Here is an 18,538-nt window from a genome sequence, read left to right on the forward strand (position 1 = left end):
CAATTTCATATTTCAGATTAATAAAATGGAAAAAAAAGTGGGTTGAAGTTTGCTTACGAAACTATCTTTACTTAGATATTTTAACTTTAAATAATTTCATACAGAAATACGGTTTTCTACAGAGAAGGAAAAGAAAGTAAAGAAATAGAAAGAGGGATGCCTGGGTGGTTCGCAGTTAAGCGTCTGCCTTTGGCTCAGGGAGTGATCCTGGAGTTACAAGATCGAGTCCCACATGGGGCTCCCTGAATGGAGCCGGCTTCTCTCTCTGCCTATGTCTCTGCCTCTCTCTCTCTGTGTCTCTCATGAATGAATAAATTTTTTAAAATCTTTAAAAAATTTTTTTAAAAAGGAAATAGAAATGTAGTCATATGCCTTCACTCATCCAAGTTTTATAGAAACCTGCAAAAGTGATTCAACTATGTGAACAGAGATTTAAAAGAATTTATGTAACATATCAGGAAACACTGGTGACAAATATTCATAAATAACTAATTAAACAGATCCTGAAAAACCATTCTTATAATTTAAGGTTCTTACTTGAAATAATCATGTATGAGGTTTTTAAAGAGTACCTTTATATACTGCAAAACTCCAAATTAAAAATTCTAAAATTCAGTCAAAAAATTTTGTCATCAACTTGAAATAGCTGATATATCTCTAATTTTTAATGAACCTCTTTAGTATCATTAAGTCCTGCTTTACTATGACATTGATATAAATGCCATGGATCTCTTTTTCCTTCTTCAGGCCAATTATACAATTATTAAAAATATAACTATAGAAATCAGAATTGATGCTTTTTTTGTGATTTTGTTTTTAATTTTTTTATGTGTCTCATTCCAACAAATTTTTATCATAGAGTCTCTGTCACAAAATTTTTCCCCGTGTATCATAAGACCTGTCCAAGATCTTATTCAAAAAATCTCCTAAGTCAGTTCATTAAATTAAATTGATTTTTTTCCCTACAGCATGAAATTCAAATAACTTTAATTTGGTTGCATGAGTATTTACTGAGAACCTTCTGTGTACAAAGCTTATACTTTGTTCTAAAGTAGAAATAAAGGTTAGTAAAATACAAGTTTTGTCAAGAACTTTAATAGAAGAAACAAGTAAACAAAGAAGTATATGCTAATGTAGAAATAATACTATATATCTTCCTGATAACCTGCACAAATGTGGTATTGTTCACACACACACACTCGCGCACTTGTTTGCTCTCTCTCTTATGCGGATTATGTCTGCAGAGGGAAAAACAATGCAGTCTTGTACCCTATTGATTACAAATTAATATATGCTTAGTTCTATTTGTGAACATCAACCACTTTCTGTAACAAAAATTAAAAATTTATCCAGTGTGTGGCATAAATTCATATGCAAAGTACAGCAGGAATATTTTGTTGTCAAAAATCCTATCAGGTTGAAACAAGAGTCACATGTTTTGTATTTGTAAATTTCATTACTAATTATTTCTACATAAGAAGGATTAATATTTTTATTAGGAATTAGCAAGATTTTTAAAAATTGATGATTGGGAATAAGAGGGAAGTTGAGGAATAAGGAGATAAAAAGGTATGAATTTTTTTTTTGCAAAAAATTAATTTTCACTTTAAGGATCATCCCACTATATACCAGAAATATGGCAAGCCAGTCATCGCTTGCACTAATATAGAAATATCTCCAACATAGGGAAAAATCACTTTGAAGAATAGTGTGCACCCTATGCCACTATTTTTGTAATTCTGAGAAAGAAATATATATTCATATTTGGTTATATATATTAGAAAAGTCTATTTAAGGACACAAAAATCTAATAGTAGTTACATATTGGCAAAAATGGGAGAAACTAGATGAATGTAGAAAAGGAATGATTTGCAACATATCGCTTTATATATTTATTTTTAAGCTATGTAAGTATATCTTTCAAATTTCTTTTTTCACAAAGTCACTCAAAGACGATTGTATTTAAATATTTAAATGTAGCGATGTCATGCACATTCAAAAAGCCATTGAAAGTATAGGTAGGTATGGGGTGCCTGGGTGGTTCAATCAGTTAAGCAACTGCCGTCAGCTAGGGTCAGGATCCCAGGGTCCTGGGGTTGAACCCCACATCGGGCTCCCTGCTAGGCAGAGAACCTGCTTCTCCCTTTCCCTTTCTCTCTCTTGCTCTCTCTCTCTCTGTCAAATAAATAAAATATTTTTTAAAGTATAGGTAGATAAAGAAAAGCTTTTCTTTTTTTGAATAGAACTAACTCTATTTTATGTATTTATTTATTTACTCATCTAATCAATGAACATTTTTTCAGCACCAATGATGTTCTATACAGGCAGGAATTCTCATAGGAAAAGAGAGCGTATGCACATAACTACACTGACCTGGTTTACAGCTATAAAGTACTTGAATCTGTTATCTTTTAACTAAGGATCTGTCAAGTTTGAAAGAGTAGACCTTGACATACCAAATACAAAGAAACTATTGTGTTCATTGTACCAACCAGAGTACTGAATGTACTAGCTGAGCTTGAGTTTGAAGTAATGTATTTTAATACCCAGTACCAAAATTTCTTTAAATATTTAAATTTTTTTTTATTTGTTTTCTTGTTTCTAGTGATATACTTTTAATTTTCCCCCTGAGCATCCTAGATCTATTCCAGGATCAAAATAATACTGCCTTCTTGTTTTGCTTTGTTTGTATTTAACTATCAATTCTCTTTTAAAATGTGTTAACTATGGAATATTTTGTTATCCAATAACGTTTTAAAGAGTGGCAAAATTCCAACTGCATTCTGAAGAAAAAAGTATGGTGGAAGGCAAGGCAGTAGAGAGGAAACTTTTTGGTTAGGGACGGACGGTCTGGCTCAATCTTTGGGGTGCAGCAGGCAGTATTACAAGTCATAGGCCTGCAGATTGGGAAAATAAACCCATGTCTGCTCTTCCTTAGGCATTCCTAATTTTCTCTTTCATCTCTGCACTAAACCTAATCCTGGAGTGTCACAGATACTACATCTGCTAAAGGGCCATCATTTATGATTATTAATTCAAATGATGCAAATAAATTCTTTGAACCTATCTCTAAGCTCTTTTAGTCATTTGCAAGAATTTATAGCAAGTATCTATATTGCAACATAAAAGCAAATTAAAATTCAGTTCAAAATAAGAGAGTCTAGGGCACCTGGGTAGCTCAGTGGTTGAGCATCTGCCTTTGGCTCAGATCAGGATCCCTGGGTCTTAGGATCGAGTCCCACATCAGGTTCCCCAAAGGGAACCTGCTTCTCCCTCTGCCTATGTCTCTGCCTCTCTTTCTGTGTCTCTCATGAATAAATAAATAAAATATTAAAAATATAAAGTCTATAATAGACTACCAAAAGATTATGAAAGTTCACACAGTGTGGTTTTTCTAGGCTTCAACCCTGCTCAATTCAAGCAGACTGTTAAGGAACTTTGTCTCCACAAAATAAACAAACAAACAAAGTGGGAACAGACCCATAAAAACACCCAACAAACTAGTGGTTGCCGGAGGGGAGGGGAGAGGGGGGATGGGCAAATGGGGGAAAAGAAAAAATATATAAGAAACTTTGTCTAGTGAGTATTTGGTATTCAATAACTCATCATAGGTTTTTATATTATTTTGAAAATTAAATCTCATCTATGTGCATTTAGAGAACAAGGCTTCAGGGTTCCATCTGTTTGACTGCCTTTGCATTGCACATGAAAGACTGGAGGCAAATTAGCCTTAAAATAAGACCATAACAATTAAATTAGCCTTTTATTGTCAGATTAAGCAGTACATTCCTATAATATTGGTTACAGCATTTTGTTTCACAAAACAAAAAGAAGTTAATCTAAAACTTTGATGCCGCCAGTTTTAGTCTGAATTCAACGCTGATGCCACACTTTTTAAATAAGTAAAGAATTGCTGAGTAAGCACGGTAAGATATTTTGAGTTCTTGAAAGGATATTAGTCAAAAATTGGTAGCTGACCATATTTTTTAGTCAATATATTTGGGATTGTTCAAAAAGCAAAATGGTTTTTTTTTTCCTAAATTCAAACTACCCACATAATTTGCAATTTAAATTCCTACCTTGCTTGACTTGTAAGGATTATAATGCGATCCAACTTCTCTATCGCCCTTGAGTCTCTCCCTGTCCCCCCTAACCTCCACCACCACTGCCTCTCCCTCATCCCTGCCCTCCCTCCCTGGCTTCCCAGTCCCTCACCCTCTACCCTCTCCCTAGCTTTTCCCTATCTGGTTATTGTTGGAAGCCCTCAACCCTAATCACTGAAGAATTTAGGCTCTGGGACAAACTAACAAGCTTTGCATTCCTGCTGTGTCACTTCTCTCTATGGCTTTGAGCAAGTTACAGAACCTTTAAACCTTAATTACCTTATCTATAAAACAGGGATTATGAGAAGGCAAACCACAGTTTGTTGAATACAGTAAATAAAATAAGGGCTTAGCAGAGCCAGGCATTTGTCAATGCTTACTATATGTTAGCTGCCAAGAAGTATTACTGAATAATATCATCAGGAAATGATTTTCGTTGTTGATGTACCTTACATATTAAATAGGAGCAAAGATCTTGGTGCTGAAAAATGGTTATGTCTTATTATCGTGATAGGAGATAGTTTTAGGTGGTATGCTTTTCTATGAAGGGTGGAAAGTTTTATGTAAGAGTTCATTTAAATCTTTTTAGTCACTGTATGCTGTGATTCAGTGAGAATGTAGTATTTTTATAAAGTATATACTCACAATGTCACATTTCATGCCCCTCATCTGCAACTGAGCCTGACTCTTCCTTTCACACTGGCCACTTCTCTTTGTTTCTTTACCAAACCGTACATGTGCTTATTAAGTGCATCTTATAAAACTCCAGGAGCTTAAAGATACTAGAATGTACTTTGTGTGTCCTTTCAGGTTCACTCTCTACTATTCTCCACCGTTTGGTACCTCAGGGGGCTGGCCTGTGAGATCCACAGACACTGTACTCTAATTTCTGGCAAGAGATGTCAGGGCAGGAGGAGAATGTCATTTGGATATGTATTCTCTCATCATTCTTTGAGAGATCACCTCAGGCTGGCTGTGTCCTTCACCTGAGGGCATAGTTCCTCTCAAAGCAGTCTTTTCTTTTTGCCACTTTTTCCTTGTGAGTCCAGATAGCTGTCCCCCTACCCTTGTCCTCTCAGACCTAGGAGTCAACACAGCCCCCTCTGTTACCAGAGCCCCAGTGCTGTGCCTATCTTTTGTGGTTTTCCTAGCCCTGCTCACATCTCTGTAGATAGTCCATTCATTAAGCCCTCTGGAATTAGTCGAGCTTGTGTGTGCCATCTATTTCCTCCTAGATCCCTGACTGATAACCTCAAGGGAGGTGGGTGAAAAAGAATTCCTGATTACAAACAGGTTAATTTCCTATAACTTTCTTGGACTTTTCCAGGTGTCTGAGATGTTCTGTGTGTTCATTACCTTTAGTCCTTGAGAAGCTTGATAATAAGACAAGGCCTTCAGCCACTAAAAGTGAGAAGGAACATGGCCATGCTAAAATCCTCTAATCTTTAAATACAGAGAATTCAAAGGAACTCCTTAAAATGGAATCTCACATTTCATCACAATTGAAAAACTCAATTTCTGCCTCTTAAAAATCAAGATTTCAGACAGGAATAATACATCATTTATTTAGAGTGATTTGGAAAAGAACTCTATGTTAATATTATAGGTTTCAAAATATATTTATGTCCCCAATTTCTTACCTTAAAAATTTTAAATAGAACACTTATAAAACACTATGCATGTCCCTGTTTTTAAAGTAAAATCTACTAAATAACCTTTTCTTAATAGTGGTGATCTTTATGACCATTAGTTATCATAATAAATTTTAAAAATAGATTTTTATTTCCGTCCCTTGCTCTTCTATTACACTATTTTCATCTCCATTATAAGTATACATGCTTCCTGTATTCCTTACCTCTCCAATTTGTCGCTTTTAGGTTTCTAATAAAATACCTCAGTTGGAGGGAATGGTATGCAAATAAAATTAATGTGTCTTAAATATTGACCTGTGATCTTTTTCTCAGAGTAAAGTGCATGAGACTTGTAATAGGTCAAAAGTCTTTTTCATATTAACCTAAAGATTCCAAAGTATGTTTGGAGTAAGATTTTGAGAACACTTATGTCTAGATCATGTGATCATATTATTTCAGAATTGCTAGAGAGTTCAAGTGTAATCCTTTAATTTTATAGTTTAGAAAATGAAGGCCCAGGGATGTTTTAAAAAATCACTTAGGCTCACCCAGCAGATTAATAGAATATCCAGAACTAGATTTTAAATCTTTAAATAACTCTTAGTTCAGTGTTCCTTGACTTGAATTATGTCGGAATATTAACATGTTTAGAATATACTAAAAATAAATTAAAAGAATTAAAATTCAGCATGGTTCTAAAGGTACTTTCACAGGAAGTTCACATTTATTAGAGAGAGAGTGGGGGAGTGGCTATACTCTTGCACACAAACAATTATCCACTTGATTGCTAATATCCCAGTTTCTCCCATGTTTTAAATTTCTTACCCTAATTAAATTTCCTAAATGAATCATATTTATATTTTAAAAAATGAATGAAATATCTTTTCTTTTTTCTTCAATACTGAACTTGAATAAAATATGACAATGTTATAAGAGACTATGCCATGGTTCATCTCACATTCAATCTTTCTATAAATTTAATTCACTAAACCAGAGATCTTACTGAATGTCAATTTTATTCATGTATTTGGAGTGCTTTTAAATTCTTAAGTATTCTATGCACAGTCCCACACCCTATGGTAAGTAAAGGGATGCTTTACAAGTACAGGCACTTATCAAATAAATACCAGTCTATAAAAGAGTTGATAACCAGAAGCAGAAAATTATCCCCAATCGGGCTTTTGTCAAAGCAATAGGCTACAAATATTTAACTTAAAGTCTAGTTATACATAGAATAGCGAGTGTGATAAATTGGCCATCCAGAGAAAATAGTGGATAAAAGAACATTTTGTAGAGGCACCTCGGTGGCTTAGTCAGTTAAGCATCTCGCTCTTGGTTTCAGCTCAGGCTGTGATCTCATGGGTTGAGTCAAGCCCCCATTAGGCTCCACACTCAGCAGGGAGTCTGCGTGAAGGATTCTCTCTATCTCTCTGCCACTCCTCCAGTCTCTCTCAATATAAATACATAAATCTTTATTTTTATTTTTTATTTTTTTGAAGATTTTATTTATTTATTCATGAGAGACACAGAGAGAGAGAGAGAGAGAGAGGCAGAGACACAGGCAGAGGGAGAAGCAGGCTCCACGCAGGGAGCCCGACGTGGGACTCGATCCCGGGGCCTTCAGGATCACACCCTGGGCTGAAAGCAGGTGCTAAACCACTGAGCCACCCAGGGATTCCCCAGATAAATCTTTTTTTAAAAAAAAGAACATTTGTAATAGAAGCTAGTTACCTGCTCTACTCACTTACAGAACAAGGATCTTAAATCCGTCAATTCAACAAACTCTATTTAGTTCTATTTACCAGGCACTCTCTGCATGGTTTAGAGCATAATCTGTCTCCATGTAGAGGGTCTACTTTCTAGAAAAAGGAGGCAGGTAATAAGGAAATATGTTGTGAAATATGTTGTATGTCCAATGAAGGAAATGCTATGTGAAACAGAGGCAGGATAAAGGAGAGAGAGGCCACTCTAAATAGGTTGGTCAGAAAGGGCCTCTCTGACAGTGTTAGGAGATGAGATCAGAGACAGCTGAGGGTCAGGTCTTTTGGAGCCCTCAAGCCATGGACAGAGCTGTTAGTTTCACTCTCTGTGATTTGTGAGATCATTGGTGGCTTTTGATTAGAAGTGAGCCATGGTGTCACTTAGGATCAAAAAGATCTCTGACTACTATGTGGAGAATAGACTGGGGAGGAGAGGTGGATTTGTTCACAGCCCAGAAACTAGATCATCTTTGCCAGTAATTTGTTTAACATGGGTTCATGTAGGAATTGTAATCTATAATAATATGTCACAGACCAATAGCAAATAGGACAATAAAACCTTTTAGTATGCCAATAAAAAGATACTGAGCCAATGATAGATTAATTACATTATTGTTCTAGACAAAGAAGAGATGAATGAAATAAAGTCCACATTTAGTTGAGGCATTCCTTTTAAATGAGTTTATTCTTGGTAGAGTTAGTCTTTCCAAATAAACTCAGTATCAGCCACTGGCGTAGTAGAAGCTAAGAGCATGTAGCTAGCAGGCGACAGCACTGGCATTACAGACAAGATGGGCTGATCCAAAGGTTATTACTCTCAGGACACAGCTTGCTTCCACTGCCTGTGGTGAGTAGCCTCGCCAAGACAGGAACACGTGTCCTTTCTCTTCCTGAGACTACTGCGCAGCTCAACAGCATTGCCAACCAAGAGTAGCCTAGCCATGACAGGGGCAGGTGTCTCATCTATATACAGCTATTTAGATTAGCAAAGTGTAGACTTGCCCAGACCAAACACTTTCAAGTTACTGGTGAAACCTTGGTTTTTAAAGTTTAAAGGTCCATCACACGATGGACACCCCTGCCATTAACTCTGGTATCAAGGATGTAATGGTCCTCTCCTTTCCATGTGCAGAAGTTTGGTAAGAAAGTTTTAACATCCAATTGCAGATCAATTTCATCTAAACAAGTTATTCAAAACAAGTTATTCTCAAAAAATAAAAAATAGATTTAAAAAATAGTAAAAAAAGAAACCCACGAAAACAAATTATCCAAACAGCATTGTCCAAAACAAGCTTGCAAAACATGGGTTTGAATTTATAACCAGTCAGTACACAATAGAGGTGAAACCATACAAACTAATTTAAGGTAGACTCTAAAATAGTGAAGCCAGATTCATCCAGTCCAAGTGCCTAGTACAACCATACTGAGAGTGATGCCATTAATGAGGAATTTTATCAAGGTATTTAAAAGCTTCAAATACTCCAAGGAGAGCGGCATAATGTATTGCACAAGCTTCTATGCCACTATTTATAAACCTATTCTAAACCTATTAAGGTTTAAGAATAAGTCTCCAGGTCCTCTCACCAAGAAGTTTAAGGTATCTCTTAACCGGTATTACAAAAGGAAGAGTTCTTATTAAATTTGTATCCTCTTCTTATGCCCCACATTGCTCTTGTCCCAGTGTCTACATTGGGCTATCCCCTCTGCCTCAGGATGCTCATTCCACCAGTAGTTATGAAATTGATTTAAGTCCATGAAAGACCATTTTAAGGCCTCAGCTCTCTTCTATAAACTCAGCATTTTGCTCCTCCAAGTGGCCAAGTCTGAAGCTGTGTTGGATGGGATAATAGTTAAACCATTCGGCAGGCAGGGTTATTTCCCCACTCAGATTGGGAGCTGAAAATGGTTCTCTCACTGAGCAGAAGCATCGCACTATTAAATAGTATCATGGCAATAGTAGCTCTGGGTAGTGAATATTGATCATTTAATACTCAGAGGGGTTTGTTATCCTCCCATCTTCAACACTGCCATGTTCTCTTCCCCTTTCTGCCCTGATTTCAGTAAAGTTTCACCTGGATTTTGTGTCATGGCCAACCACAATGCTTGATATTATATAATCCTTACTGAAAAATGTGTTCTTTCCTTCCTGCAGAAACACAAGCAGGTCCTGCTAAAGGACACCTAGTAAGTGTTTTCTCTATCTTCAAGTGGAGATGGTAAGAAAGAATCAATAATGAAAATGTATGTAAAACTCCAGGAGTCTAACAAGGTGTTGTGATAGAACCCTCCTTTGCTTGTCCCTTCCCCCACCCTTGTTGCACATGGTGCAATCTGGTTTAATCACAATCACTAGGAGAAGGAGGAAGGGCAGGAAGGAAGTGTTATGTGAAAATTGTAGTTCTTTGAAAGAAAAGGAAGGAAGTGGGCTAGAAACTGGAGTAGATTTTAATGTTACATTTCCTAATTGTATTCTATCAAACAGCTTCCTCCTCCTTCTTTGCATCCCAGAGTCACAAGACTGCTTGTTCTGGTGATTGGTGAAAATGGTCAGGTGTGCAAGGAAAAAATGCAATTTATATACCTTAGGAAGATATTTGCTTCTGAAATTCCAATGCACTATAGAATTAGAGCAAACATAATCCCAGATCACACTAGAGGGATCCATGAAGAAATAAAGTTTAGTAAAAACCAATAGATAAGTATCTTCTAACTTACGCGCCCCAAACCTTTAGTGTATCTGTAGATGGCCCAAAACTATTATGACTATTATACTCTCAGGGCTACCATACGTAGACATGCCCTTGCACAGTTCTAGGGGGCTCTACGCATAGAGCCCCCAACACCCATAAACAGTGTCTTTGCTCACTTGTTCTCTGTTTACTGAGTAGCCTTCAGTCCTTCAAATAGTAGATGTCCCTGTTGCCACTGAAGCCATGCATGACTTGGCCTGATGCTTTTATGATTTATTCATTCAATACATTTTTTTACTGAGCATCAACCTTATACTAGTCACTGACCCTGGAAAAATTGAAGTAAACAAGAAAAGAAATAGTACATTTTTTCAACATCTCTTGTGTGTCAGACTGGGCCTATAATATATATTCGTTTTGTATATTATCCCTTAATGAAATGCAACCCTTCCAAGTAATTGTTATTTTTTTTAATTTCTTTTTAATTTTTATTTATTTATGATAGACAGAGAGAGAGAGGCAGAGACACAGGCAGAGGGAGAAGCAGGCTCCATGCACCGGGAGCCCGATGTGGGATTAGATCCCGGGTCTCCAGGATCGCGCCCTGGGCCAAAGGCAGGCACCAAACCACTGCGCCACCCAGGGTTCCCCAAGTAATTGTTATTAACCATGAAAATGGTTCTCATCCTGACTGAAAAAAAAAAAATCAGGTTGTTCACATACTCCTGAGGAGGAGTGTTTTTTTGTTTGTTTGTTTTGTTTTTTTTTTTGTTGTTTGTTTGTTTTTTAACTTAGAGAGCGTGCAAGCAACATGGAAGGGCAGAAGGAGAGGGAGAAGCAGACTCCCTGCTGAGCAGGGAACCTGACACAGGGCTTGATTCCAGGACTCTGAGATCATGAGCTGAGCTGAAGGCAGATACTTAACTGACTGAGCCAACCACATGCCCCAAGCAGGGGACATTTAGAATAAGGCCAGTGTGTTACCATTTAAATTATCCTATGTCACTGCCAGAGCCAGTGGTCTCTGTTAATCTTCTGATCACGGTTGGATCTTCCACTCAGCACCTCAAGCCTCTTTATATACTGCTCCCTCTGTTTTTAATTCTCTTTACCTTTAGTCATTCTTCAAAGTTTAGATTAAAATTCACCCACCTCTGGGTGGTTCCTCCTAGATTTCATGGGAAGAACCAGGTATTTTCATTATCCAGTATGATCTTTCCTCATGTATCCCCCACCAGATCAACTCTAACCTTGTTCTTGAACTTGAAATTGAGCTATTAGCACCAGCTGATCCTCTGTGGTCTTTCTAATGAGGCTCTGCTGGGTCTGTAGGCAACAAGGGCTAAAAAGGCCTAGTCATACATTCCTGAACATGCCTAAACCATATATACTATTTAGTCTTCATTTAACCAGTGCATAAAATTACAAAATTTTAGAGATGGGAAGTAAATTAGTTCATCTGTTTGAACACCCTCATGCTATACCAAAGAAACTAGGTCAAGTGAGGTTAAGTGGATTGCCCAATGTTAAATTCCGTTATTTTCTCAGGTGAATGGATGATGTGGGTCAGAGAAATGAATATTTTACAGTAGTTTGAATGCAGTAGACCCACCTTGGGTCTGCATTACATTGGGGTGGCAAATCACCTTCTCTCTCAGACAGGACAGAGCATGGTGGACGATGTGGCACTGGCCAAGTACATGGCCAACTTCCTGGCTCTGGGGCTCCCAGAGGTGTCATCCCCTCCTTGAAGTGGATGCTCAGATGCCAAAGAGGAGGTGGAGAAGAAGTGCCAGGGCTCACCTGGGAGATGCCCCCGGTTAGGGTGGTGGCATGCTCTTCCACTCGAGCCTGAACCACTTCCCACAGGGTCTGGCCCAAGGTCGGCTCAACAAATGGAAGGTCCCATCAGAGAACTTGATGAGTTGGCCCTGCCTGGAGCCCTGCAGTTCCTGAGTCTCTAGGCACAGTTTTACCTGGTGTATGAAGACACCCGAGACCCTGAAGGATTGCCATTGTGTGACCGTAGCACTCACCCTTAACCTCCCTGTGCTCTTGTGTCAGCCTGAGAAAAGCTGCTTCAGTTTGTGAGCAGGCAAATGAAAGACTAGTAATTTAATGAAGATGCTCATTTGATCTAGTAACACATCGTTTAACAGTGTAAGGAGAACCATCCATTTTCTTACCAACCAGGAAATGTGGAAGGCAGGCAGCATTTAGGGTGCTAAGAGGATGTGATGACTGCTGTCACCATGGCAACCAATTGTTTAAAGGTTTTTTTTCAATAAGTCTTAATGATTCTTTTGAATACATCTCTGAATTCAAACCTTTCTTCAGTCCATACCTTCACACACCTGTTTACTTCAGAAGCCCCTCTACTTTTTTTTTTTTTTAAGATTTGTTTATTTATTTGAGAGTGAGGAGTGTGGGGAGGACAGAAGGAGAGAGTCTTAAGCAGACTCCATGCCAAGTTCAGAGCCCAGTCTCACAACCCTGAGATCACCACCTGAGCTAAAACCAAGAGTCTGCCACTCAACTAATTGCACCACCTAGGCACCCCACCTTTCTCCTTTATTCATCCTAATATACCCTACTCAAAACAAAGAAATGTTTTGCAAATATTGTTTTCATTATCAACTAGTACATGGGAGATGTAGGATATTAACTCTAGCTTTTCTGATCTGGGAACCTATATACCCTTTTCATTCTTCCAGGCTCCCACTCTTTCATGTTACCAACACCTTTGGATCCCCCCCTATTACCCATAGGAGTCACAGAATAAACTACATAGAGCTTTAAATGTCCTCCAACATGTCACCAAACTCCTTATTTCTTACCATAAGCTGCCCATTCTTATTTGTAAATATTAATCATAGTACTCACATACAATATTATTCCTCTTCTCTGCCGGTCTCATGTCTGTAGGCTCTCAAACCCTAATGTGCTGTTTACTTCCTTCACTGGGTTAAAACATGCTGTAGTTATCAAGCCTTAAATCTGATGTCTCTCCATTTCTATACTCAGTTGCTATAGTTTGATCTTACTATTAGCTCAGTCCTGAATTAGGATGTGCAGTGCAACTATCTGTATATCAACTTATCTGTCCATTGACTTTTACTTCTATCTTAGAGAGATGGTATATGGAAAAATCTTTATAACTGTGTCTATGTTTATGAAGTTAACTATAGCCAATTACTAGAAAGTGATCTTTATCTACCCAGCTCAATGTCTGTGGAACCAGGGTGAAGAAATCAAATGTATAGTCTCTGAGCCAGGCTCAGTGTTAGCCTTCTTCATAAGCCCTCCTTCCAGGTATACAGTCAGAAGATCATCACTGTGAATGTTCCACCAAATACATTATTAGTGTGTATGAGAATGGTCTTCCTACCTGGAGAAATTTTATGGAACACTATATACTAGACGTAAAGCAGGATTTCAAATGATTATTTGTCCAAAGATAGAGTCATTTTTCAAAGGTTCATATGAGAAGTTCAGGTTCATGTAGAATTGGAATAAATGAGGTTATCCAGAAATAAACTTTTCAGAAACTCAAAGCCTAAAGCCCAAAATTACCACTTCAAACATTCTAAGGATTTTGGATAAAAATACCTTAAAAAATAGTGTATACTTCTCTACTTTCTTAAACAGAACGTATAGAATATATTTTTTCTAAGTTTAATGACTCAAAAGCCATCACTTTAAATATTAATTACTGTTGAAATCTATCATAAAATGCTGTTTTAAGTTAGTAAGGCATTATTAGTGTCAGTTCCCCTTGATAGAAAACGATTCCAGATTGTTATCCTTTTCCAAACATTCGCTTCCTTCTCGTATGAATGGTGTCTTTCCAGCTATCATTTATTGTGGGCTTCCCCAGACCAACTGCTTTAGTTGCCCCATTTCCACATTCCACATGTGAGTTTTGACCTGCTGTAGAATGATATACCAAGTAAACATTCTTGTTAGAACTTTACCTAAAATAATAGTGAATGGGTGTTGAGTAAGAAATGAGGTAGTCTCCTTATGTAAGAGAATTTCACCGTATAACTTTGTTATATTTATGCTATATGTTCAGAGACCTTTCAACTTATTTTCTGCTTTTTTTGCTTGGCAGGAGAGGGTTCAGATTGTTGGGACTGAGTATGGCCTTATAAACTGCAGTGAGCTGGGGCAGAGAAGAGGTGGCAATTAAAAGTCAGCCTGCTCCCTGAGGCTGGGCCATCTACACGCAGACACAGGGGGTATGGAGAATTAGTGCTCACACTAGCTCACAGGACTGTCACCCAAACCTGGACTTCTGCTGGTACATTTGTTACAGGACCTTTTTAAAGGTTATACAGCCATTTACCTTCATTCATTCATTTCTCATAATTATTTCTTAGGTTGCTTCCAGATTTAAAAAGTTGTAGAATATTGGTATTTACCTTAGAGAGTATTGTGCCCTTTTCAGCATGTATGCAATTTCAGATCTTTCACATTCACACTTCCTGAAGGAAAAATCTAGTCTAATGAAGAATCTTTTTGCAGTTATTATGCATGCATACTGTACATTAATCTTTACCACCCAGAGGCACCTGGTGGCTCAGGGGTTTAGCGTCTGCCTTTGGCTCAGGTCCTAAGATCAAGACCCACATCGGGCTCCCACAGAGAGCTTGCTTCTCCCTCAGCCTGTGTCTCTGATGAATAAATAAATAAAATCTTAAAAAGAAAACCACCCAGTGGTTTTCTTTAAAACTCCTAGTTTTAAAACTAGTTTCTTTAAAACTCCTGACCTCATGGAGTTTAAATATTTAAGGAGATTACTTACTACTCCAGTAGGCAAAAAGCCAGCTAGCCTGTCATACAGAGCTGCCTAGGGATGTCCTTTAATCATGCTCTTTGCTTTTAGTTTATTTAGGCTAGTACTTTCGTCAACTCCTCAGTTTAACCTCTTTACATTTACCAATACCTGTTAATAACAGATAGTCAAAATTATGTTGCAGCTGGATAGAAAGGACCTTTGAGGGGTGGGACCAAATACTGTAAACTTTCTTTGTTCCAACCAGTAAGCATGTGATATATCTAGAGAAGTAGAAAAATTACTTCTACAGATTGTTCAATGTGTAAAATTAAAATCGTCACAGTCACATACATGAAAATATGTTCTTTTCACGTAAGAACTAAGCCCTTTAGATGTGTCTGTTGGTACATTGTGTTGTGTTTGTGGTACATTCCCTGTTGGACTCTAAGCATTTCATCCCTGAGATCATGTCCCCTATTTCCTCCCTCACTTTTCCACTGCCATCCCACTAAGAACTTAACACTTGCTCTATATTCATAAAAAGGTGCCTTAATTTTTTCACCAGCTGGTGACAAAGTGTGCCTACTTTTATTGATAGTTCCTGGGAGGAGAAATACACACTGAGAGAAAAGGAAGGTTGGTGGCTGCCAGATAGAAAATTTCAGAGAACTCCATTGACTCAGCCTAAAGAAACACTGGAAAAGAGATAGAAACAGGAAGAGAATCACCAGATAAAAATAGGATCCAGACTTATTTTCTTAGTCTTTTATAGCCTACTCTTCCTTCTCAGCTGAGATCTTCAAGGACAGAATCATGCCACATCTATCTTGGGGTCCATGGAACCTACCAGTGCACCTAGCAAATAATATTCAGTAATTGCTTGGTGGTGAAAAGAATGAATCCTTAGTAGGAGATTGTACTCTTGCTGTTTTTTTCTCCAGCCTCTCCTGTTGGCTGTTGCTCATTATTTTGGGTCTGCAGCAATCCAAAAGCCCAGAGGAAACCCAGTTGAATATATCTTTGTTTTAAAATATATGCTTTTTACTAAAGTTCTTAAAAAATAATAACTGCTTTCCTTGATTAATTTTTTTCATTTATCTAGTACTTATTGAGCATTCAATATGTGTAAGGTACTGCTCATGTGATGGCAACACAGTCATAAACAAAACAGTATCCTTTGTCATATGTCAGCCATTGGGTTAAATGCCTTGGACTTTACATACATTATCTCACTTAATGATTAAAACCACTGTTGAGTGGGTACTTTCCTTAGTTTGAAAATGAAAGTTTCAGAAATTCAAAACTTAATTAAATTTCCTAGGATCTCACAGCTAGGAGGTAGAAAAAAACAGGAGTCAAACATAAGTTTGACTCTAAACTTTATGCTCTTAATTAGCAGGCTCTACTACTTCTAGACCATGAATAAAGAAATAGGAATTACATAAATCAGAATCTAAGGTATAAGATTAAGTCCAACAAATGTTAATAGTTTGTCATGAAGAATTTTTAGGAACCTAGTCCTATGGGCCTGGGTGCATAGCAACTTATTTCCTGCCAAATTAAATCTACCACATATTGTCTCACCAGGAATGATTTTATTAAATCCTATAAATAGCTCTTTGAGAAGCATCCTAAATATACATTGTTCGCATTCATTTTCGTTTGTCCACCATCTATGCAGCCATGGACAGGAAATAGTTCTATATTAGGGTTCTGTGAACAGTTCAAATGTATATCTGATACAACTTTATGTCCATATGAACTAATCTTTTCACTTCTTCAAAAAGATGCACTGAGAGCCAGCTATGTACCAGGCATTTCAGTAGAATGTAGCAATAAAAAGACAAGAACTCTGCTGTCCTAGATCTTACATATGGGAATCAGGGAAACAAAAAATGAATGTAAAAGATAATTTCTAATGATTATGAGGACTATGAAAAAAATATAAAGGATCTGTGAGTAGGTGAGCATAGGGTAGGAAGGAAGAAGGCCTCACTAAGAAGATACTATTTGAGCTGAGTCCTGCATTGTGAGAAGGAGTCATCCATGGAAAGATATATGAGAAAAAATGAAAATGCACCAGACAAAGGCAGGAACAAACTGCATGTATTTGAATAACAGGAAAAAAAAAGGCTTTTGAGTCCACATCAGAGTAAGCTGAGAAGAGAGGCAAGAAATAAAGTTAGAAAGATAGGATCCTGATCACATTGGGCCTTATATCTGACCTTGTGATTTACCATCCAAACCAAAGACATGTTTAAGAATTGAAGGGGAATGTTCTTACTAATTATACAAGGACAACAGGTATAAACCCAGAATTTCCCAGATATACCAAGATTTATAGTTACCTTGCTTCTATACCAGGTTTTGAATTTTATTCCGGTATAGTTATGAGCCCTCAGATGGTTTCAAGCAGGAGAGTGAAATAACTTGATTTGCAGTTCGTAAGTGATCACTTTTGAGTGCTTCTGTGATAGATCAATTTTAGAAACTCCTAAAGGAATCCTGAGAAGAAGTGATATCGGTTTGAATGGTATTAATAGACCTGAAAAAGAAAGTCACTAATTTGGGATATATTTGGTAGACAGTGTAGACAAGACATGGGTTGGATGTGTAGGGGTGAGGGAAAGAGAAGAATAAAAGTGACTGCTGGGCTCTGGCTCCAGCCTCTGGGTAAATGATAACTTCCTTTGTTGGTTCTTGGAAAGAGTGACAGAAAAATTGGTTTCAGAAGATGAATAGGAATGGATGGAATCAGCAGTCTGGTTTTGACTATATTAAATTTGAGATTCCTATTAAAAATACAAGTGGAGATGTCAAATGAGCAACTGGAATAGACTCTCTTTTCTTACTCTGTTTAGAACAGCTTTCTTGCAATGTTATCTGTATCCTTAATAAAACAGTTTAGAATGACATTCAGATATTCCATCAAAGTGAGTTTTCACTGAACCTCTTCAATTATAATCTTGTTTTACTATACGGTCGAAATGGCTAACATTACCAATTGCCTTTCTAGGAAAGTATTGATCTGGGTGAAATCATGTTTTCCCTTTGTTATTTGCCAACTGCTGGACGTATGACATTGACAGTCATCAAGTGCAGAAATCTGAAGGCTATGGATGTCACTGGCTCATCAGGTATGTACACAGTTGGCTAATGGGTCAAGGTACATTCCCAAATATTTCATGTATCCAAAATTATATATGGCCATTGAATTATTAAATTCATTTGTCTATAGTGGAGTATTATAAAAGTAGAAAAAGAGATTACCAAACAAAGGACTTTAAATCACCTCTTGTATTTACATTATTATTATTAGAAAAATTTTAAAAGAAGTTATCAAATATATTGACTATGAGCTTGAGTTTTTATTTTTATTTTGCTCTACTAATTTGGTTCTTTCTTAAAAATTCATGATTTACCAATCACTGCCCTACTTCTAACTAGTCAGTTACTTATAAAAGAAGATTCTTCACCTCAAGCTTGCATTACCTTACAAGTATGAAAACACATGTAGACTGAACTTCTTTCCCTCACTCGATCTGCAGAGAAAGAACAAGTTTCAAAGACCATC

At 37.2% G+C, this 18,538-nt stretch overlaps 1 protein-coding gene across 2 annotated transcripts in view; it reads left to right on the plus strand.

Moving 5' to 3' along the window:
* The window catches only part of SYT10 (synaptotagmin 10), a 67,531-nt gene that overhangs the window by 34,895 nt on the left and 14,098 nt on the right, over positions 1–18,538 (plus strand). For both annotated transcript variants that reach the window (XR_012017526.1, XM_072798393.1), the window contains exon 4: positions 17,981–18,101. Coding sequence is in view for 1 of the 2 variants with exons in the window: in XM_072798393.1 (XP_072654494.1) it covers positions 17,981–18,101 (121 nt within the window). In the remaining variant the exon portion in view is untranslated. The remainder of the gene's footprint in view (positions 1–17,980; positions 18,102–18,538) is intronic.

Source organism: Canis lupus, chromosome 25, assembly GCF_048164855.1.
Source record: "Canis lupus baileyi chromosome 25, mCanLup2.hap1, whole genome shotgun sequence".
In the NCBI taxonomy this organism is placed as follows: Eukaryota; Metazoa; Chordata; class Mammalia; order Carnivora; family Canidae; genus Canis; species Canis lupus.